Source organism: Oryctolagus cuniculus, chromosome 1 (genome assembly GCF_051225735.1).
Source record: "Oryctolagus cuniculus isolate XC-2025 breed Fujian yellow rabbit chromosome 1, ASM5122573v1, whole genome shotgun sequence".
Taxonomy (NCBI): domain Eukaryota; kingdom Metazoa; phylum Chordata; class Mammalia; order Lagomorpha; family Leporidae; genus Oryctolagus; species Oryctolagus cuniculus.
In genome coordinates this window covers 109,792,131-109,813,214 of record NC_142867.1, presented here as the reverse complement: position 1 = coordinate 109,813,214, position 21,084 = coordinate 109,792,131, and the positions used below count along the sequence as shown (strand labels likewise).

Here is a 21,084-nt window from a genome sequence, read left to right as displayed (position 1 = left end):
CAGAACTAGCTCCAAGAGAAGTAGCGCCCCCTCCTATCCTGGTGCTACCAGTCGCTAAGATTGCAGGGTCCTGTCTTTAGGATCAGTTTCCAGTGTGTGCTCAGGGGACACAGAAGTCACCACAGGTCCCTGCATCCCGGTGTCCAGAGTGCAGCCCCTCCCAGGCCCTCGCCAGCCTGCCAGAAGCAGCAGAGTAGGACAGCTGGGGTTGGGCCCATTCTGTGGCTGCAGAAACTGAGGCCAGTGGGCATAGCTACACAGACCGGATGTGACAGGCCCGGCTTGGAGCTCAGGTCCCTGGCTGGCTGTCGGTGGGTGCCATTTCCACAATGGCCCCTGTCCTGCCTGTCCCACATGGGGACCCCCTGGGCCATGCCAGAGCATCGGGCTTCCATCAGCTCACTTTGGCCTCTCCTTCCTCTACAAGTGAGGTATGAGAGCCCCCAGCCTCCACCACCCTGCTGCCTGGGGATCTGGTGCCTGACACACAGGTTCTCCTGGGATCCTAAGGGCCCAGTGTGCTTGAGTGGCACCTGGACCCATTCCCTAGTGCCTCTGCGTCCCCCTGAACAGCCCGCAGGTGGGCTCAGGACGTCCATCTTCTGGGTGGGGCTCTGCAAGGTAGTGGTGGCCCCGGCTGGAGAGGGCCACTGGTCCCCGTCTAGGAGGTGGACGTCCTGCTGGGTAGTGTGGTGTCCTGTGCACTGCCGCTCCCCTGGCCAGCCAGGCCGTGCCTCCATGGCAATGGCATGGAAAGGCTCCAGGCAGGCAGCCTCCAAATGAGCGGGCTCCTCCTTGAGTTTTATTTCTCCCATGTGTCAGCACTGGGGGCACTTGCTGAGTGTGTCTTGGGTTCACGGCTGCCGGGCCCCGGCCGGCCTGGGAGCCCCCTTCCCCTGAGGCCCCTGCTGTCTCGGGCCCCTGCCTCGCTTCTCTGCAGCCCAGGCGTGTCCTTCGTGCTTAGCCGGGGACCTGGGGCTTTGAAAGGCCTCGCTCAGGGCGGGGAGGGGAACAGATCAGGAGCTCCCGCGGGAGCCGCAGCTGGGCTGTGACGGAAGTTCCCTCGCTCCCTCCCCAGCCTCCGGAACCTGCAGGCAGCTGCCCGGACTGCGACGTTGACACTCGAGAGAAGCAGCCACTCCGGTAGCAGACCTTTTCCCCTGGAGAAGCCGAGAACTTGTGTGTGCCCTGCTCCCCGGTCCCCTCTAACGTCTCCCTAATGATGCAGCCTCCGCCCGCGGTCCCGGCCCCCTCCCGTGACGTGTCCATGTGTCCATGTGTGTTTGCTGCCTGTGGTCTCGTGGCTACTTGTTTGTGGGTGACACCGTGTTAGTGAACTGTGGACTCGCTCCCCTGGGCAGGAGCTGGGCTCTGGCACTGCCGGCTCCTCCCTGCTCCTACTGCCCCCCCAGCACCTCCCACTCTTCCCGGTCTTCCCCCACCAGAGACCAGCCCTTGTCTTGATTGGGGGGTGGGGGGCAAAGTCAGAGTCGGAGCCTGGGCCAGAGACCCCAGCTGTTGTGGGAGCCGGGAAGGCTTGGCCTCACCCTCACCGTCACCCTTCATGGTTCTCTGCTCCTTTCACAAGTACCTGGCTCCTGTCCCGCCCCCGCCCCCCCCCCCACACGCACAGGCTCACACATGCCAGGTCTGGTCTGAAGGTCACTCAGCCATCGCAGATTCAGAGCGAGCAGCCCGAGAGCCTGGTGCAGCCTTCAGGCAGCCTCACACGGCCATCTTCCTCTGGGGGGCTTCCACCAGGAGCACCCAAGGATGCCAGGCCCAGGGCTTCCAGCCTGCCCCCCTGCATGTCTTAGCAATAACCCCATGGGCTCTGGGGCCCCCTGCGTCCTGCTTCCCAGACCTCCACCTGCAGCCCGGCTCGTCCCTGATGTTGGGTCTCCAGCAGGAGATGCTGAGGGTCTCCTGCCCTGTTGAGGACGCTGCTGGGGTGGGCAGCAGCGGGTGGGGAGGTGCCGGGGTGGGCGGTGGGTTTGGCTACTCTGACTGCATCTCTTCTCTGCCCGGCCATAGCCGGAGCGGTGAGGGCTGAGGGAGACCCTGGGCTCCGTGCAGCCCTGCTGCAGAGGGCTCAGCTGCATGGTGCAGGTCCCAGGAATGGAAATGCAGAGCGGATCCCGGTGCCCTCGTGGAGCCCCCACACCATGCCGCCGCGCCCAGGGCTGCCCCTCTGTCTTGTGCTCTCTCCTCGCGATAACATCAGAAACAGGAATAAAATATCACTTGTTTCCTAGCGGCTCTGGGGCGCTTTGCTTTCTGTACAAGAACTTAACCATCAGGAAGGCCTGTGAGCTTAAAGGGCCAAACCGTGGCCGTCCTTGGCCAGGGGAGGAAGTGAGGTCCAAGGAGGTAGCCGGGCAGGTGCGTGTTCATCTCCGCTGCTTTGGCAGACTCTCCCACCCCCACCCCGCCCACTTCTCTCCCTGTCCCTTCTCTGCCCTCCTCCCGCTGCCCTACTGGCCCTCACCCCCCACACCCCAGCCTGGGTCCCCACAGTGGCGGGGCTCCATCCCATCACAGCGCTGGTGCGCTCTGCACCTCAGAGAAAGGAAGTCACTGTGGCTTCTGCGAGGGTCAGTGGCCTGGTTAAAGCTTCTGACTTTTATTTCTGCTCAGGTCTGGGGCTGCAACCAAAGGCCTTGTGAAAGATGGATGTGGGTGGTCGCTTGGGTTATGCTCAAAGCCCTTACCAGTCAGGTGCCCCCTCCTCTGGGAAGCCTTCCTGGCCTTAGGTGCAGTGAGTCCCCTGTATTCTGGTAGCACTTGGTCCCTGGCTGTCTGCACAGTCGGTGCTCTGTGCCTGGATCCACACTGTAGGGCGCGGCCGGATCACGTCCCTGTGCAAATCGGCCTTTGTGGCACTGGAAAGCGGGGCTCTGGGGTTACCTAGGACATCTTCCCAAGGACGGTGCTAAAATTTTAAAATTTAAGTGTCAACTTTACTTGCTTGAGAGGCAGAAGGTCAGAGAGAGGAAAGGCAGTGGGGGAGAGCTCCTGTTGACCAGTTTACTCTCCAGAGACCCTCAACCCAGGCTTCCCACACAGTTGGCAGGGACCCAGTCCCTGGAACCATTCAGTGCTGCCTCCCAGGGTCTGCATTAGCAGGAAGCTGGGGCCAGGGCCAGGGATGGAACCCGGGTACTCTGATGTGGGACACAGGTGGCCTATGCCTGACACAGCACCCCACCCCACACACAGACACACACACACAAGACATTTCAGTTGAGTTTCTGAAAAAGTACTGTTAGGCCGCATTGTGGTGCAGTGGATTCAGTTCAAGTCCCGGCTGTTATGCTTCCAAATGCATCTCCCTGTTAATGTGCCTGGGACAGAGAAGGTTATAGCCCATGTACTTGGGTGCCTGCCACCCACATGGGAGACCTGGATGGAGCTCCTGGCTCCTGACTTCTGCCTGGCCCAGCCCCAGTCACTGGGGCCTTTGGGGGAGTGAACTGGCAGATGGAAGATCTCTCTCACTGTCTCTGTTCCTCTGAGTTTCAAATAGACGGGTAGATAAAGCTGGAGGGGGCCCAGCTTCCTCCTTCCGGAGTGCTGGTGTTCACAGGCAGGGAGGAGTGGTCCCATGACCTGGGCGGTCCTACCCAGAGCACGGCTGTCCCTGCAGGGCACTGACCCACGCCACATGCTCCAGGCAGGCTCCGGTGGGAGGTGAGTGGCCTGGGAACAGGACACATGGAGGTCAAAATAGGGAATAGCAGCAGCAACAAAAGGAATTAGAGCAGCGATGTCTATGAAGCACTCACTGTGTGAGCACAAGACACTGTGCTAACCCCGGGAGGGCGTGGCCGTGTCTGCTCCCCCAGCCGCCAGGCATGGACCCTTGTTCCTACTGGTGATCTGGCTGAGAGGGAAAGCTGCCGTGTCCCCGAGGGAATGCCCTGGTCTCTGCAACCTCCCGTGTCCTGCCCCTTTCGCCTCCCAGCGACACCCCCTGTTCCTGCAGGTCCTGGGTCTGCAAAGGCTGCTGCAAGAAGGCATTCTGCCTTCTGGGTCCTGGGCACCGTGGCCCGGCTCCCTCTGGGGTTTCGCAGGTTATAGGTTAGAGCTTGGCCGGTTGTTCTTGGAAGAGAGAGGCAGAGCACAAGCAGCTAGGGGGATGCCAGGCTGGAGCCACGCCAAGGTCACCGGTCCCCTCCTCTGCCCGCCCCAGGACCGCAGGCCGGCGGGGTGGCTGGGCAGAGGCGGGGTAAGAGAGCTCGCCAGCTCCGCCAGCTCCTTGTCCCTGGCTGCTCTGCCTCACCAAGGGCAGGTGTGTCGGCCTGAGCTGGGGGAGGAGCTTTGGAAATACCTGTCTCCAGGCCACAGAGAGGAGGACTGGCCCCCTCTCGCCATTAGTGTGATTCATGGCTGTCACAGCTAAGCTGCGGGGGGCAGAATTAGCCAGCTCAGGCCAACTGCTTGTTGATTCTGTGGGGCCAGCCTCAGCCCCGTGGCAGGTTGCACAATAGTAGGGCACCTGCCAGGGCAGGTGATGCTGTGATCGGATGTCCGGAGGACTTGGGGTGGGAGGGGCAGGCGGCGAGGCCCCCCTGCACAACCAGAAGAGTGGGTTCCTGCCCTGAGCCAGGCAGGAGGTGCAGGGCACCTCCTGAGTCCCACGGTCTCTCTAGCTGTGGGAGCATGGGCAGACCCCAGCTTCTCTGTGTTTCCCTAGGGTGGGCTGGGCTTCCTGCCACCTAAGCCTCAGTCTCCCCAAGTGGAGAAGGGCCATTTGTCCATCTCTTCCCCGTTACCTCGTGGGGTCAAAGGGGTAGAAGGGCCGGAAAGCACTGGAAGGCGTGTGCGCTGGGACTGTCACTGGTGGCGGGGCTGCCACGTGTGCCCTGTCTCGTGTTGGGGAGCAGGGCCCCCCTCCATCTGTAGGTCTGGGTGCGCGTTCTCAGTTGTCCACCACTCACCGTTTCATCCTCTGTGAAGCCGGTGTCCCGACACCTGCCTGGCTGAGTGGGGCGGGGGTGGAGTAGACACTCAGGGGTACCCAGAGCTGTGATGTGCACACCGCTGTGGTCAGGAGAGGAGACCATGCCAGGCTGGGAGCAGACGCGACCTGGGCCGAGGCCTCACGGAGGCCAGGGTGGGCTTGGCAAGCTGTGAGGAACACAAGTGGTTGCAAAACCACCTGTGAGCCATGTGAGCCACCTCAGAGGAGTCCAGAAGCCTGGGGGGCGGGGAGCAGGGAGAGGTGGCTTGCCCCTGGAGGCCTTCCTGGAGGCAGGGAGCCTCCAGATGCTCTCTGGAGGCAGGAGAGTGTGGGTACCAGGAGACGAACAGTCCCTGCTCCAGTTCAGGCTCAGCCGGAAATTCTGGGAGAAGCCAAAAATGTATTTCTCCCAGGGGACTATGGGAGAAGTGGGTCCAATGGGTTTGTCCTTGTCACCAGCTGGTGACCTTGACTCCGAGTACATTGGCCCTTGGCAGTTCCCAGGACCTCCGTGCCCCACACTCGGCTGTCTTAAAGCCAGCACTTGAGGAATGGACCTCCGGGGCCCACCTCCTCCCAGCCGTGCTGTATAAGACCCCAGGGCCCTGGCATCTGGAGCCGCAGCCGGAGCCAGTGCTGTTCGGGGTCCAGGACCTGTGGGTGGCGCAGATGGCATCCCGAAGGACTACCTGCCCTGCCCGGTGGCCACGGTTCCAGGCTTCTGAGGGCTGAAGTCAGGCTGTCTCGGGGCTTCTGGCTTCTGCCTCATCGAAACCCCCTTCCAGCCGCAAACCAACACCAGGAAGAGCTGACTTGGAGCCTGGAGTTCAAGGCCATGGCTGATGCGCAGAGACCAGGGCTGGTGTGGAGAGCGCTGTCTGGGCGGCTGAGAGTACAGGCCTCTGCGCTGTGGCTGCCAGCACCGGGGGCGCAAAGGGAGCTGGAAGTCTCTGCCAGGGCCCTCCTTACCCCACCAGCCCGCCAGAGACCACCTCAGGTTTCTGCTCTGAGTCTAACAGGGCAGACAGAGGCCTGTGTGGGAACGCTGAGGCACAGTAGCTGAGGGCACTGCCTGCTGGGACAGTGCTGAAAGGTGGAAGACCCCAAACCCAGAGCAGGAGCGCGTTGATGCCCCCTTTGGCTCCAGCCTGGAACAGACAGGCAAGGGGGCTGGACGTGGCAGGCGGGGGGCTCTCCTGCCTACATCCCTTCTGGGACAGCAGAGTGATGTTCCCATGCCTGTCGGCTCCACGTGGCAGGGAAGATGCAGAGCAGGAACTGGGGCCAGACACGCCGGGGTAGCTGCGCTGCTTGGGTCTGTTTGGGGAGGAGAGGGAGGTGGTGGCAGAGACCCGAGGCTCCTGGACGGGAGGCGCTCCCAGGAGTCTGCTGTGGATGGTGCCCCGCTGGGGCCTGAGCCAGGGGAAGGGGTTGTGTCCCCCGGGCTGGTTCAGGCCGAGGAGAACGAAGCTGCCACTCATCAAGACCCCTTCGGCCTAGCACTTCACAAACATCGTCCCTACTCCTACAGCGACCCCCCAAGGTAGGTGTTAAAGATGGAAGCAGGCGGCGACCTCCGGGGCCATGCAGTCCCAGAGCCAGGGTGCAAAGCGGCTTACTCCAGGTGGCCTGGCCCCTGGCACCCCTGCTGGGAGGAGGGAGGGGCCACCCTGGAGCTGTCCTGGGGGACATGGCAGCCACAGGTCAGGCCTCTGAGGGAGGGTGGGACAGCTCCTTGCCCCAGTGCCAGCCAGGCCCTGTCACTGACCTCAGCCCGCTGGAATGGGGTGGGGGACAAGGAAGATGACTGAGGAAAGCCGGGGACATGAGCTAGGTAAAGGGACGGGACCACAACTTTGAAGCCCCGGAAAGGACAAATGGGCAGCAGGCTTGGGAGGGGCCCCGGACAGGGGGCAGGGGTGGGAACAGGAGGAGTGAGAGAACCCCCCAAGAAGGGTCTGGGGGGCAGTGGGGGTACTGACCCCCTGCTGCCCCTGCGACACAGTGACTTGTGTGCCCAGGCCGGTGGCGGCACAAGAGGGCGGCCCTGGACCAGCTGGGCCTGCCTGTGCCCCGGCCGGACCGCTGTACCTCCCTGGGGCTGACGGAGCCATGGAACAACGCCAGGGTCCACGCCGTGCTGCCCCAGACTCTGGGGTCCAGGACCGAACCAACAAAGAGAACTTCTCACTTCTCGGAGCTTAAATTCTACCTGGGAGAAAGACAAGAAAGGAAAGCCCATGCCCTGTGGGACAGTGGTGCGTGTGCACAGCAGAGGTAACTGAGAAGGGGCTTGAGGTGCTGCGTCTGAGTGGATCTGACGAGGAAGACCTGAGGACAGTGGGAGCTGAGCCTGGAGCCTGCATTCAGGACGGGAGGCCAACAGTCTGTGCAAAGGCCCTGAGGCAGGGCTGTGCACTGAAGGGTTAGAAGCTGGTCAGAGACCAGCGTGGCTGCAGTGAGGAGAGGGGCAGGGGAGTCACAGGTCAGTTCCCACGAGAGGTCGCTGGTGCAGACTGAAAGGGGCCTTTTAGGACACACAAGGCCCTTGGCTTATCCTCGGAGCTCTCAGGGTTAGCAAGGGGGTGAACCACGTGTACGGTGCGGGCATTGGAGGGGGCAGCCAAGGACGCCCTTTCCAGCCTCTCGGTCTACAACTCCAGGAGGGAGGTGTCTTCCCTTACAGCACGAGGGCTGGGTGGGGAATGCAGGCGGAGTGTGTGTATGTGTGTGTGTGTGTGTGAGCGAGAGAGAGATTGTGTGAATGCCAGTGTGCAAGAGTAACAGAGAGTGTGTAGGGGCAGGGGCGGTCCAGCTGAGACCGCCACCTCCCTGGACCGCAGGTCACGTGTGTGTTTGCAGCAGGTCCGCCGCCCGGAGGCTCATGCACCTGTCACAGCGCCCCGCGGTCTGGGCTGTCACAGCAGGCAGGTTCCCACTTGGGACATGTGACAGGGCCCCTGGGCAGCTTTGCCCGTGCCAGCCTCACCGGGGGTGGGGAGAGGCACAAAGAGCCTGGGGTCAGGGCTGCCAGCTCAGGGGAGACAAAAGCTGAGGCCAGACCCAGCATCTCCCCGGCGCTGTGGCTCGGTGGCTGGTGCCAGGGCGACCCTGAGGGAGACCCCAGACCCAGGTCAGCCCCACAGAGGCCGTGAGTCTCGGCCTGCCCTGGGCCCACGGGAGGCCTTGGTGACCTGGGAGCAGGGGCTGCCACAAGGCTCTCCAGGCTGCATCCCGGCCCCGGGACCAGAGGATGGGCTGCCTTCCGGCCATCCCCTGCTGGCCCCAACCAGCAGCCCACAGAGGCCTCATTAGGCTGCAGGCGACTCTGGCTCGATCCTCGGTTCTGCCGTCACAGCCTGCGCAAGTCCCTGGGGGTGGCCATGGGAGCGGCCCCCATGCCAGCCTGACTCCAGCCCTGCGGCCACTCTTACTCTCTCTGGAGTCTCAGGCCCTAGGCCCAGGCCCTGAAGACCATTCCCACCCCACAGAGGCACAGTCTCAGGGGACACAGGGCTACAGGATGGGGCGCTGGGGCAGATACATCAGGCACAGGACAGAGGGACCTGCAGGATGGCAGTGCGACCACCCGCCCCCACCCCCAGTAAAAGCTCAAGGGGCTCCACCCACAAATGCCCGTTATGTCTCCTTCAGGGGCCTGGAGGAAAAAGGGGGCTCTGATTCCGCCGGCTCCAGGCAACCTTTTTGTGCTCCTTGGCTGCCCTCCTTGAGCCCTTGTGAGGGCTGTGGGTAGCGTCCCCTTCCTCTGGTGCAGGGGAGGTCAGACCCTCCCCGCCCCCCCTCCCCCACTGCCCTGGCCCCAGCTGGCTCTCACGTGGCTCCCTTGCCCCAACCCGTCCTGGCAGCCGGGCAGGAGCTGAGGGCTCTCTTCCAGCCCCTCCTCTCCGCCCCCGTCTCTTCCTGGCTCTGGGCTCAGCTGAGGTGTGCGGGCAGGCAGTGCCACTCCGTGCATCTGGGCCCCAGGCGACAGACACGTCCCGCCTGTGTCGCGCCCCTGGACGCGGCCAGCAGCTCCTGCCATGGACAGGTGGTACCCGGGTGAGTCCCCTGAGGCCAGTCCCGCCCACCCCAGGTGTCCTCCATCACTTTCAAGTGCACCCCCCGGCTCCCCAGAGGGGCAGGAGAGCAGAAACCAGGAGCGACGAGGGCGTCTCAGCGTGCAGTCCTGGCCTGCTGGGTACGCGTGCCGTGCGCTCAGCACAGCCTCCTGGGCCTGCTGGCTGTGCAGACTCGATCTACCGGAACTCTGAAGGAGGGCCATGCTGTAAATCCTGGCTCCCCACTTCCCAGCTGCTGGTCTCTGCAGATTATTTGACTTCCTGTGACTGGGCTGTTCTGTATTGTTTCCCTGTTTTATCAGAGACACTAAAAACGCTTCCCTTCCTTCGCAGAGCCATGGTGGCAACGAAAGACTGTTTTTGTAAAGCACAGCTGTGCCTTGCACATAAAGGCTCAGCATGCGGCCATCGGCTTGCTCTCCTGTTGTCACCTCTCGGTCATCTGTCTCTGGCTAGCATCTACCCAGCTATCTTCATCATCTGTCATCATCACCCATCATCTGTGTCATCACCAATCCATCTGCACCTGTTAGCATCTATCTCAATCTGTCTGCCTGTTACCTGTATTGATCATGTATCTATCACCATCATCAATGTGTCTCCATCTAGTGGTTATCTCTCCGTATCTACTGTCTATCATCGGTCACCATCATCATCTATCCATCGTGCCTATCATCTCTCAGTCCATATCTACCTATGATCTGGCGTGTCTGTCTGCCTGTCTGTCTGTCTGTCTACATCTTTCATCTAACTTTCCACCTGTGCTTCCCTCCTTGTTATTCCAGGAAGCCTCTGTGGTGGCTCCCAGGACAGATGATGCCCACTGAGCTAACGGGATGGCAGGTGACAGGGGCGCCACTGTCAGAGCTCATGGGATGGCGGGTGACAGGGGCACCACGTCAGAACTCATGGGATGGTGGGTGACAGGGGCACTACAGTCAGAGCTATTGCGATGGTGTGTGACAGGGGCACCACAGTCAGAGCTCATGGGATGGCGGGTGACAGGGGCACCACAGTCAGAGCTCATGGGATGGCAGGTGACAGGGGCACTACAGTCAGAGCTCATGGGATGGCGGGTGACAGGGGCACCACAGTCAGAGCTCATGGGATGGCGGGTGACAGGGGCGCCACAGTCAGAGCTCATGGGATGGTGTGTGACAGAGGCGCCACTGTCGGAGCTCATGGGATGGCGGGTGACAGGGGCACCACAGTCAGAGCTCATGGGATGGCAGGTGACAGGGGCACCACTGTCGGAGCTCATGGGATGGCGGGTGACAGGGGCACCACAGTCAGAGCTCATGGGATGGTGTGTGACAGGGGCACCACAGTCAGCTCATGGGATGGCGGGTGACAGGGGTGCTCTACCCACGTGAAGAGTGGCAGTAGCTTGAGCTGCGTGGCCTGGAGGAGCCGGGCTTTCTAGCTCGGGGTTTGGTGCTAATCGTAGGTTCCAAGCGGGTCCCTCAGCCTCCTGCCTTCGGTTCCTCAGGTTTCCCAGGGGAGCGCGGGCCACCTCCAGGGGCAGCTGCAGGCAGCCAAGGATCAGCCTTGGCTTCTTTTTTAAAATTTTTATTTTATTTTTAAATATTTATTTATTTTACTTGAAAGAGTTACAGAGGCAGAGGGGGAGAGAGAGAGAGAGGTCTTCCATCTGCTGGTCCACTCCCCAGATGGCTGCAACAGCCAGAGCTGGGCCCATCTGAAGCCAGGAGCCAGGAGCTTCTGCATTCCCTACGCAGGAGCAGGGGTTCCCCAAGGACTTGGGCCATCTTCCACTGCTTTCCCAGGCCATAGCAGAGAGCTGGGTCGGAAGTGGAGCAGCCGGGAATTGAACCGGCGCCCACATGGGATGCCAGCAGTGCAGGCGACGGCTTTACCCGCTACGCCACAGCGCTGGCCCCCAGCCTCAGCTTCTTTACCTATAAATGGCCCCCCAGGGCTAGGGAGCTCTCTGTGGATGTACGAGGGGGCTCCGGATAGACCATAGAGGAAACGGTATCCTAAGATGGTGCGGGTTTTCTGTTGCCTTTTGAAGCCCCCTTGTGCTGCTGACCACCAGCTCTGAAAGCAGAAGAGAGGCGCAGGGGTGTGACAGCCGCCTGCAAGGTCGTAGGGTGGTGACCTCCCTCCCTCCATCTCGCTCACTTATGCTCGTTTTCAGCGGGGAGGGGCTGGGTGTTCACTGTCCAATGCTTTTGGTGCCTGTGGTTTTTCTGATCAACGCAAGAACAACACTCCCCGTTCCAGCCACATGCTACACCCTTCACATGCCTTATCTCACTCTTCACAACCCTAGGAGCCAGGACTGTGCCCATTGTACAGGTGAGGAGACTGAGGCACAGAGAGCTTCGGCAAGTGCAGGAGCCTTGAAGTCACAGATGGAGCGGCTCCCTTTGGAAGGAGCAAGCTGCCCCAGGTGGACGCTGCCCGCTGGCCTCAGCCCTTTGGGTGCCACTGGGCGTCAGTCTCTTCTGGAGACCAATTCAGATGATTCAAATGGAACAAGGTCTCTGCAGTGCTCACCAAATCCTGGGCACTGGAGTCCCCGAGGAGAGGGAGGTCATGGGAGACATCTGGGAGGGTCGGGGACAGCCCCTGATTTCTGAAGCCCAAGGTCTCTTCATCAGTCTCCCCATTGCTCCTCACGGGCTGTGTGACCTTGGGCAGGGTCCCCAACCTCTCTGTGCCTCTGCTGCACAGGCGCCTACAGTGCCCCAAGGGGAGGGGAGCAGAGCCAGGCTCTGAGGTGTGCAGGGAGGCACTGGCACAGGCAGGGAGACCCTGGGGGGCTCTGGTGGGGCATCTCTGGGAGCCCCTCAGGGAAGCCTTGAGTGCCGGGTAAGGTGCCCCAGTGGTGCAGTCCCGTCCACGGGGTGGGGGGGCTGAGGGGCCTCCCTGGGACCCCCGCCTCTGCCCCCAGAGCTCCAAGTGCAGCACAGGCTGAGCCTTGCGCTTCCCCTTTCCCACAGCTGGCGAGGTGACCCCCGCTGACCCATCCCTGGCCCTTCTCTCTGGAAATTTCCTTTGGGAGGGTTTGGAAACCCAGCCGGCCCCTCCCTCCCCACGCACCTCCTCCCTGCTCTGCGGGAGCCCCTGCGTCCCCACCACAGCTTTTCTTGTGACCAGGGTAAATATTACCTGGCACTGTTAATGTTTAATGCCCGCACCTCGTCCCGGCCACCTGCGGCACACGCAGAGGCGGCAGGAAGCGGCGGAGGAGCCCGGTGGGCTGGGGAGATGGCAGGGCTGCCGGCTGGGGATGACGGTGAGTGTGTGCCTGCCTCGGCTGCGCAGCCGCCCTGAGGACCCCTCTTCCCTCCACGTGCCAGCTCCCTCCCCGAGAACATCTCCTAGCCTGCCTTCACCCCAAAGCCATAGAGCGCGAGTGGCAGAACTGGGGGCAGCAGGTAGAAGCCGGTGTGCACGCAGGCAAGGGGAGCAGGGAGGGCTGGCTGGGGGAGGGGCAGGCCCTCTGGTTAGCCCGGTCCCAGCCCTTCAGGTTCAGGACACACTCCCCAAAGGCATCCCGTGATGAGAAATGACTCAGGCCTGTGCAGACCAAGCGGACACCTGCTGACTGGGTGGCGGGGCAGGGGGGACCGGGCGGGAAGGTCAGCTGTTCTAGAAAAGCCTAGGGTGTGGGGTGGGGGAGGGGCTCTTCAAATGGCTTGAGCAGGGAGTGGTTTCTTGTGGCAGGGAGGGGTGTCCTGGCTTGGGTCTGGCTGTGGCTTTGATGTGAACTCTCGATGTGACCTTGAAAAAGACTTGACCTAGTCTGGGACGATGCCCTTGAGGGGGAAGAGGGCTCCGCAGCCCCCACGGCCTGGCCCTGGCCTCTGGTCCTCCTGACCTGTCAGGCCCTTCAGGACTGGGCACTGACCCCTGCCGGGCGGCTCTCTCTTAGTCCTAAGATGGGCTGCTGGGGACAGCACAGCCCAGGAGGTGCCCACTGGAGCGGAAGAGCTGGCCAAGGGCGAGCGTGCACCTCGCAGGGCTGGGGGCAGGCCTGCGACCCCTACTGGCTGTGAGTGGCTCTGAGGCGGGGTGGGGAGGCCACAGGGCCAGGGCCAGGCGCCTTTACCTTGAGAGGCCTCCTTCCAGCCTGCCGGGAGGGCTTCTGCTCCTGGGTGCTTCGCCACCTCCTGGTTCAAATCCCAGCCCCACCCCTTGCTCGCTGTGTGACTGCGGGTGAGTCACGTGCCCTCTCTGTGCCTCTGTGCTCTTGTGGGTTACAGTGGAGTAGTGGTGAGGCCTCGAGGGGTTGTCAGGGGTTAAACAAGTGGCAAGGACCACCCACGGCTGTCAACATTTCTGACAGCGGTGTGCTGGCTCCGAGCAAGCGGAGCGAGCAAGCAAGCGCGGTGACAAAGGACAGCAGCTCTGACACTAACTGGAAACAGCTCAAGACTCCTGGCTCCACCTGCCCCGGGGACGTTGGCTCGCTTTCCTCCTCTGGGCCTCAGTTTCCTGTTTCTGCTCCATGAACTTGGAGGTTCTGCTTCATTCAGTGATCCCCAGATAGCTGCAGCTTCCTGAGAGACAGGCTGCGGGCGGATGAGCGGGCGGGCGTCTTTCTCAGCCTCGAATCGCCACGCACAAGCAAGGAGCAGGAGACCCGGCCCCTCCCTGACGTGCTGCCGGCCCCGCAGCCCCGTAGATGGGGGTGGCCGGCTGTGTGCCTCCTGCAGGGCACGCGCAGACCCGCTGGCCTCCTCTGCTGGGAGCCTGCCTTTGCCCTCTGCAGGCTTCCGCAGCTGGGAAGGGGAGGACCGGAAATTCCAAGTTCCCATGCTGGTCACTGCGTAGACTCCCTGCCCCCGCCCCAGCATACCTGTGGCTCTCTCCTCAGGTGGAAGCCCCAAAGGGGAAGAGGACCCATTCCACTATGGTAAGCCTGGGGACCCCACCTCCCCTGCCAGCTGGCTCACAGCCCCTCCCCCTGCCTGTGTCAATGCCCCTTTGCCCCCCATCCCCGCCCCATTGCCCTGCGGCTGCTGTGGGTGGGTGGCCAGGCGGGCTGCAGGGACAGACTCCATCCCGCCTCTCTTGCCCTCTCTTTGCCCAGACTACGAGACTGTCCGCCAGGGAGGCCTGATCTTCGCTGGCCTGGCCTTCGTCATAGGGCTCATCATCCTCCTCAGTGAGTGGAGGGGGGTGCTGGATGGGGGCGGGTCTCCCCCCAGAGCCACTGAGCACAGCACTGGCTTCCCAGGTCCACTCCCGCCCCAGCACGGCAGGGGGTGCCCAGTGGGATGCCAGGCTGCTTGGACCTTAGACCACAGAGCAAGGTCCCCTCTGACTCCTGTGCGCCCTCTAGTGGACCCAGGAGGCGCTGCCGAGATGGGAGGGCTTGAACCTGAGGCATAATGGGGGCGGGGGGGGGGGGCACCAGCCTGCACCTGAGCCACATCTTAGCCCATTCAGTCCTCTGGGCACCACTGAGGGAGGCCCGACCGCCAGCCTTTTACAATGACAAGGCAGGCCCACCTGAGAGGTACATTAACTGGCCCAGGTGTGTCTGCCTTCTCACAGCCAGGGGCCAGACCCTGCATCGCAAACCCCCAGGGCCCCACTCTGCTAAGTCAGGCTGACCCCTGCTGCCATCCAGAGACTTGGGGGGCCCAACAGTACCTCAGCAAAGGCCATGCGTACATGGGGGCTGTGACAGAGGGTCCCCCAACCTCAGCAGGCACAGGGCAGGAGCTTACTAAATGCTGCTGACTTGTTCTGGCACAACCAAAAGACAAATACACAGACACGTGGCCAAAGGCAAGGAGATGCTGCACACAGCACACACAGCCTTGTGTCCCGGAATCCTAACGCACTCCGGCCACCACGGCATGGGGGTGGAGGGCACACGAACCCAAGCAGGGGTCCGAGCGGGGCTCGGAGGGGCTTCCTGCCACGTACGTCCCAGTGCTCTGTGCCCGGTGCTGTGAGCGCCCGCACTGTTCCCCGTGGGTCCACTGCAGTGAGCGTTCGAGGGTTCCTTAAATGTTCTGGGTCCGGCCCTATGTGAGGTGACCCCAAGCCCTAAGCCAGTGACGCCGGTGGCTGGTCAGGAGGATGGGGAGAACAGAGGCTGATGACCCCATCTTTCAGAAGTCTGCGAACTTGAATCCCTTTTTCTCCTTTCAAGGCAAAAGATTCCGCTGTGGGGGGCATAAGAAACGCAGGTGAGTGTGCCCGGGGAACCGTGGGGGCGGGCGGGGGTGGGATGAGGATTTTGTCTCTGGGGCTGGGAAGGGGTCCTCAACCTGAGAGTCCCAGCCCCAGCCCTCCCGCCGGCCTCTGACCTGTCTCTGCCCCCCAACCCAGGCAACTCGGTGAAGACGAGCTGTGACAGCAGGTGCGTCGGGGAGGCGGGGGGCTGGGACTGGGCTGGGAGGAAGTCTAGGGCTCATGGTGGGTCGTGGGGTCTGCCACCCGCCATGGGTTTCTGAATGATTGACAAGTGCCTGGGGTGCAGCGCATGACCTAGGGAAGCTGACCGGGGCGGGGGGGGGGGGAACAAACCCCAGCTCCCAGTCCCTCTCCTGCCTCCCTCTTTTCAGACTCAGCTGAGGACCCCCATCTAGGCCGGACCGCTGACCCACCTCCTGTCTGCCAGGCTCAGCCTGATCAATCGTGGTGGGCTTTGCCTCCTGCCCGCACCACCTCCTGCCGGTAATAAAGCTGGCTTCAGAAATGGCCCTTCCCCCGCCTACCTTGTTCCGTAACTGTCTCCAAGCTGGATACAAACACAGCCTCCGTCATCCCTGTGGCCTGTAAAAGCAGTAGCTTGGTGTCACCTGGACCGACAGCAGCCGGGAAGGAGGGTGCTGGGGGGACGGGGGGGGCGGGGCAGGGCGGGGACAGAGGCCCTGGGCGGCTTCCAGGGCCTGGGGTTTCCCTGAGAGGAGTGACCCAGCCCACCAACCTTGTAGCTGCCTGCGGCCACCACCTATGTTGGGCGCTGCCAGTTCGCCCAGGGTGCCCCAGGGTGGGGGCGCCCCAGGGCGGGGGGCCGGGGGGCCCTGAACCGGATTCTCCCCGCCACCCCCACCCCTCGGGGCCAGGAGACCCCAGCTGAACCCACTCACGCCCACCTGTGGGCCCCCCTCCCCCGTTAAGCTCAGCACCAGAGGCTCAGCAATGGGCACCGAGGGCGAGCCCGTTGTTCCCACGTCTTCCAGGGCCTTGTCCATTCAGGCATCCTCAACCGGCCTCCCCGCCCGGGCCACCCCGCCCTCCAGCCTCCCTCCCTGCCCACAGTGGTCGCCCGGGGGCCCGCGGCGTGGCGGATCCGGGCGCCACCTAGCGTCTGGTTTGCTCACCTGCGTCTGCAGGCATCCGAAGGAAGAGCCCAGGGAAGTTTCTGGGGTTCAAACTTTGCAGGGTGAGTGGGGAGGGGCAGGTGGGCCACCTTTCCTCTTACGAATTACACTCGTGATCCAAGCCCACTGCCCCTGAGCCCTGAAGCCCAGCAACCCACAGAAGGGACACCGGGGAACCCAGGGAGGCCCCCAGGCCATCAGAGCCAGAGCTGGACCGAGTCTGTGGCTCCCCTCATGTGCTCTTCCCAGCACCTTGGCACCGAGGGGCCGGCGGGGGGAGGTGGACTTCCTGGCAGACCACCTGTGCCCCAGGAAGCCTGGGCCAGCAGGGGCCAGCAGGGCAGAGCCTGGCAAGGTCTGTGACGCCTGCTCTGAAGATGGGCTCCCAGATAACACCAATGCCACCGGTCACCCCCAGGCAGTGTTCAGTATTTCTGTATGGGGGACAGATGCACACAGGAGCAGCCGCCAGGGGAGATCAGGAGGGAGGTGGTTCCTCTCCCAGAAACGGGAGGAGCTGCGTCGCAGGCCTGCAGTCCACGTGGGCAAACGTGAGATGGCCGTTCTGGAATGTTCTATTCACCAGCCCACGGAGCCGCCCGCACTCAGAGGGAATTCCAGGGGCTCTGGAGGGGAATGGGTCCTGGGTGAGTCACTTCCCGTGGGTGACCCTGATGCAAACCCCCTGCTGGAGAAACGTGAGACTGCATCGGGTCCTTTTCAAACCTCCAGACCTGCTGGAGAGGCCCCTTGAGGTGGGGTTCGCACAGGAGGAAGCCTGACACGCCCCTAGGGGACCCCTGGGGACAGGTGGGGGGAGGTGTGGCCGACCCCCTTCCCCCAGGACGCTAGGGAACAGTTCCCCTTCTCCCTCCAGGAAGGTCAGGTCGCCTGCAGCTGCTGAACTTTCACTTCCCTTCGGGATTTTCCACAGTTCAGATCTGTACTGAGTCACACTGCGAAGTGATTACGTGAATTGGTCTTAATCATCCAAGAGTTGACAAAAGCAGCCTGGGCCTGAGAGTGCAGTTCCACCTATTGCCACCAGAGGGAGCATGAGGCTTAGTCCGATTCCCTTCCATGGCCGGTTTTCAGCCTGGCCTTGGCCACGGTCCGGGGCACAGGGGTTCCTGCTTGGTCTTCCCAGCGCCCACATTTCCTGGGACAGCCCTGAGTTCTTCTCCTTCCACACGCACAGCCCCTCCCCGCCAAGTCGCAGAACCGTCAAACCCTTAGGTGCAGAGAGGTGCAGGGTGGGAAGGGGAGGCGGGGCCTGGCTGGGGTCCGTGTGCAGATTTGGCCTGAGCTGATGGGCATCGGTGGGTCTCACTCCGGCCCTGGGGGAGACTGGTGTGGAGCCAGAATTGAAAGTCACAGCCTAGCAGGTGGGCGTGGCCCGGCAAAGCAGGAGGACAGCTCCACCGTGTCCCTGCCCACTGCCCAAGAGAGTGCTCTCGGGAGACTAAAGGCCACAAGCTGGCTGCATCAGAGGGCAGCTTGGGGGGAGGGGGGAGCTTTGCCTGCTCATCCTTGGCCAACAGCCTTTCCTCACAACATCCCAGGACAGGAAGACCTGGGGGTGAGGCCCCCAACTCCACACCCACCCCCTCCCCCCGCCGTGGGCAAGAGCTTGGCTGGTGAGCCCCCGTGGTGCCCCGCCCCGTGCATGCTCAGCCCCACTGCCCCGTCTCACCCAGCCTGTGACAGCGCAGGGAGGGCAGAGAAGGTGCTCGAGGGTGGGGCTGGGCGGCCCGAGGCAGGGCCAGCTCCTGCCCAGGTATGGCCCACCCATCCCAGGGATTGGAGGGTGGGGCTGGACAAGCATGGACTCCACAGCTGATCTGCCCGGAAAGAGGGTGCTCCTGCCCTGGCCTCTAATTTCTGCTAGTGCTTTGGGACCTTGGCACAGAGCCTTACCCCACCCTGGCAATCCTGAACCTTCCCCAGTTGGACAAGGAGGGGCCAAAGAATCCCTGCTAGGATCTCCCTGTTCCCACCTCCAGTGGGAGCAGGGCGTGGTGGGTGGGGGTGCTGTGCTGACATTGTAGGGGGTTCGCCCCAGGTCCCCCTGCCACTCCACGCTCCCGGACAGCAGGGCTGCTGCTGGGGAAATCCGTGGCCTTGCTGTGGATCTGTGCCCCAGGATTCCACAGGGCCCTCTGGGCTAGTTCACCAGCTCCTCACCAAGCGCCCATTCCTCATCAGCCGCCTGACCAACTCCTGACCAGGGGAGCGCAGAGGCAGGTGGCATGGCCAGCCTGCCGTGTCACTGCAGCGGGTCACTGGCCGAGAAGATGGATCAGACCCGGGCCTCCCAGCAGGGCCACAGCAGTGCTGTCAGGAGGACAGCGCAGACACCAGGTTGTACTGGGAGAGCCCGGGAGGTGCCCAGGTGTCTCGGCTTTGGGAGAAGCCCATGGCTCAGACCCTGCGCCCCCTCCCGGGTCTGGTGCAGGAGTCTCCCAGCCCGGGACACGCTGGGCGTTTGTGAGTGGAAGGCCTGAGTGCCGGGGAAGAATCCTGCTTAGAGCTTCAACCTTGGATGGAGACGGGAGATGGGGGCACGTGCCTCCCTGATGTGCACGCACCTCCGGCCTGGAAAGCTCTGGAACGAGCTGCGTCCTGGGTGGCAGTGCCCAAACCCTGGCTTCCTGTGACCCCCAGTGACCTCCCGTAGTCCCGCCCCCATTCCTGGAGGCCTTCAGTGGCTCCTGGGGGCTGTCTGTTTCTAGAGCTCAAAACCTGGTTCCCGTTTCAAGAAATTCCCACCTTTGCTTCCCTAACAGGCGTCTTTGGTGTCACTGTGAACACAGGTGTCACAGGTGCGCACACAGGTGCACACAGCATGAGGGAGGGGCAGGGGGGCAAGTGGTTCTGAGCTGGACCAGCAAGCTGTGGAAGGGGGAACTCACTTCCCTGCTGTGTGACCTTGGGCTCTGTCTCTAAACTTGGCTTTGGGAAAAACACAAGACTGAAAGTTCCAAACTTCAGCTTAAACTCAAGGGGTTGTGACTGCTAAGGGATGGAGGTGGCCGGGAAGCCATCGCCAAGCCTCTTGCTCGGACCTGACCAGAGAACTGGGTGCAGGCACTGACACACGCCCCCCTAGGTGCATGCTGGCTGCCCCCTGGTGGTGGGAGCAGCCACAGCAGGCAAGTGCAGAGGCAGAGGGACACATGTGACAAGGCACCGGGATGAGCCCGCCTTGGCCGGGCGGGAGCCAGGAGACTGTGGAATTCTCTCGGGGTCTTTGTTTCCAGAGAGGGCTATCAATCAGTAGCCAAGTACGTGCCTGGCGCAGCTGCCTGGAGCTCTGAAGTAAATACAATTTCAGGTTCATGTCCGCGGACCAAACACTCTCCCTGCAGGTAAGGAAATCACTCAGGGAGCCAGTGGACAGATGCTTTCTCTGTCTTTCGTCTCTCTCTCTCTCTGCCTTTCAATTATAAACAAATAAACATTTTTTAAAAAGTCACCTGGGGGAGGGGTCTGCGCTGTAGCGCAGCACGCTAAGCCTCTGCCTGTGGCATGGGCATCTCATTTGGGCACCAGTTCAAGTCCTGGCTGCTCCTCTTCCAATCCAGCTCCCTGCTATGGCCTGGGAAAGCAGTGGAAGATGGCCCAAGTGCTTGGGCCCTTGCATCCATATCGGGGACCTGGAAGAAGCTCCTGGCTCCTGGCTCCGGACTGGCCCAGCCCTGGCCATTGCAGCCATCTGGGGAGTGGACCAGCAGATGGAAGACCTGTCTCTCTGTCTCTTCCTTTCTATAATTCTGCCTCTCAAATAAATAAATAAATAAATATTTTAAAAAATTCATTCTGAAATGGCCTTGAGCCCTCCGATGCCCACCTGGATAGACCTGTGCTATCCCAGGACCTGTCCCCACCAGCCTTCCCTGGCACCCTGGGGACAAGCCAGGGGACCCGCATCTCCCTGGCTCTCCCTGAACGTCTGCACCTGGCATCCACCACCAGCCCTTGGTGCTGCGCCCTTATTTGGTGAAGTGGCTCCAGGGCGGGATGGAACTGCTGTCCCCTGTCCCATCTGCATTCTCCTTCAAGGGCAGTCTGGGAAGGGCCAGCATCTTCCCCGCTCCACTCTGCAGGGACCCATGTGTGCTGTGCCCTCTGCAGAGTGCATCTGGTCCTGCCACCATGGTCTCCTGCAGACTGTTGTTGGGTACAGAGTCTGGGCAGGTGGCTGGGCTTGTGTGCTGTGCTCCAACATAGACCGGTCTGGTGGCAACTGTCATTTCTCCCCTGTGTCACGGTTAAGATCGCAGGCCTTGGAACCTGGGGTCTTGGATTTTAACCTCGACATGGTCATGTGTGAATTGTGTGCCTATTGGCAAGCTCCCTCTGAACCTCAGTTTCCCCACATGGAGAAACCTTTCCAGCTTGAGACCAGTCTTCAGTGGACAGTGGCTGCAAGGCAGCCACGGGTCTCAGCCACACAGTCCAGAGCACCACGTCAGCCACACCAAAGGCTTGGCCCGGCCTACCCTTGTACAGGTGCCTGCTGCCCTGGAATCCCCTGCCAGCTCAGACGTGGGTGCCCACTTCCCCTGAGCGGAAGGGACAGTGACCCAAGGCTGCTGTGCTGGGACCAGGGAGCACTAGTGAAAAAGAGCTCTTGGGGCCGGCGCCGAGGCTCACTTGGTTAATCCTCCGCCTGTGGCGCCAGCATCCCATATGGGCACTGTGTTCTAGTCCCAGTTGCTCCTCT

General features: G+C 62.2%; 2 protein-coding genes and 2 long non-coding RNA genes across 22 annotated transcripts in view; 3 read left to right on the top strand and 1 right to left on the bottom strand.

The window, feature by feature from the left end:
• Positions 1 to 2,254, top strand: part of FXYD6 (FXYD domain containing ion transport regulator 6) — a 31,881-nt gene extending 29,627 nt beyond the window's left edge. For all 12 annotated transcript variants that reach the window (XM_089313123.1, XM_089313130.1, XM_089313124.1 and 9 more), the window contains exon 8: positions 1,079 to 2,254. The gene's annotated coding sequence lies outside the window, so the exon portion shown is untranslated. The remainder of the gene's footprint in view (positions 1 to 1,078) is intronic.
• Positions 2,255 to 8,850: 6,596 nt separating this feature from the next.
• On the top strand, positions 8,851 to 15,736 carry FXYD2 (FXYD domain containing ion transport regulator 2). 4 transcript variants are annotated; one of them, XM_051835977.3, is made up of 6 exons: positions 8,851 to 9,022; positions 13,892 to 13,930; positions 14,108 to 14,182; positions 15,182 to 15,218; positions 15,361 to 15,391; positions 15,597 to 15,736. In XM_051835977.3, the coding sequence occupies exons 1-5, from the start codon at positions 9,004 to 9,006 to the stop codon at positions 15,383 to 15,385; spliced, it is 195 nt and encodes a 64-aa protein (XP_051691937.1). In that variant the 5' UTR covers positions 8,851 to 9,003; the 3' UTR covers positions 15,386 to 15,391; positions 15,597 to 15,736. The 4 variants fall into 4 exon arrangements, with proteins under 4 accessions (XP_051691937.1, XP_051691934.2, XP_069934872.1 ...); XM_070078771.2 differs by lacking the exon at positions 8,851 to 9,022 and adding an exon at positions 12,126 to 12,307; XM_051835975.3 differs by lacking the exon at positions 8,851 to 9,022 and adding an exon at positions 12,149 to 12,307 and having other exon boundaries at positions 15,571 to 15,736.
• LOC138850687 (uncharacterized) lies at positions 10,596 to 16,415 on the bottom strand. Of its 4 annotated transcripts, XR_016220726.1 has the most exons (4): positions 16,131 to 16,415; positions 15,750 to 15,807; positions 10,962 to 11,103; positions 10,596 to 10,843 (listed from the first exon to the last, which is right to left on the bottom strand). It is a non-coding gene; the product is annotated as an uncharacterized LOC138850687 (long non-coding RNA). The 4 variants fall into 4 exon arrangements; XR_011390794.2 differs by having other exon boundaries at positions 10,596 to 11,103; XR_011390797.2 differs by having other exon boundaries at positions 10,596 to 11,103; positions 16,164 to 16,415.
• A 12-nt stretch (positions 16,416 to 16,427) lies between these two features.
• LOC127488147 (uncharacterized) lies at positions 16,428 to 20,175 on the top strand. 2 transcript variants are annotated; one of them, XR_016220705.1, is made up of 3 exons: positions 16,428 to 19,180; positions 19,619 to 19,726; positions 19,943 to 20,175. It is a non-coding gene; the product is annotated as an uncharacterized LOC127488147 (long non-coding RNA). The 2 variants fall into 2 exon arrangements; XR_016220703.1 differs by having other exon boundaries at positions 16,428 to 19,726.
• Positions 20,176 to 21,084: the final 909 nt, after the last annotated feature.

Coding starts and splice junctions, on each gene's coding strand:
- FXYD2 (XM_051835974.3), top strand. CDS start 12,200: ATGCCCGCACCTCGTCCCGGCCACCTGCGGCACACGCAGAGGCGGCAG. Junction 15,219..15,360: donor GGGGGGCATAAGAAACGCAG/GTGAGTGTGCCC, acceptor CCCCCAACCCAG/GCAACTCGGTGAAGACGAGC. Junction 15,392..15,570: donor AAGACGAGCTGTGACAGCAG/GTGCGTCGGGGA, acceptor CCCAGCTCCCAG/TCCCTCTCCTGCCTCCCTCT.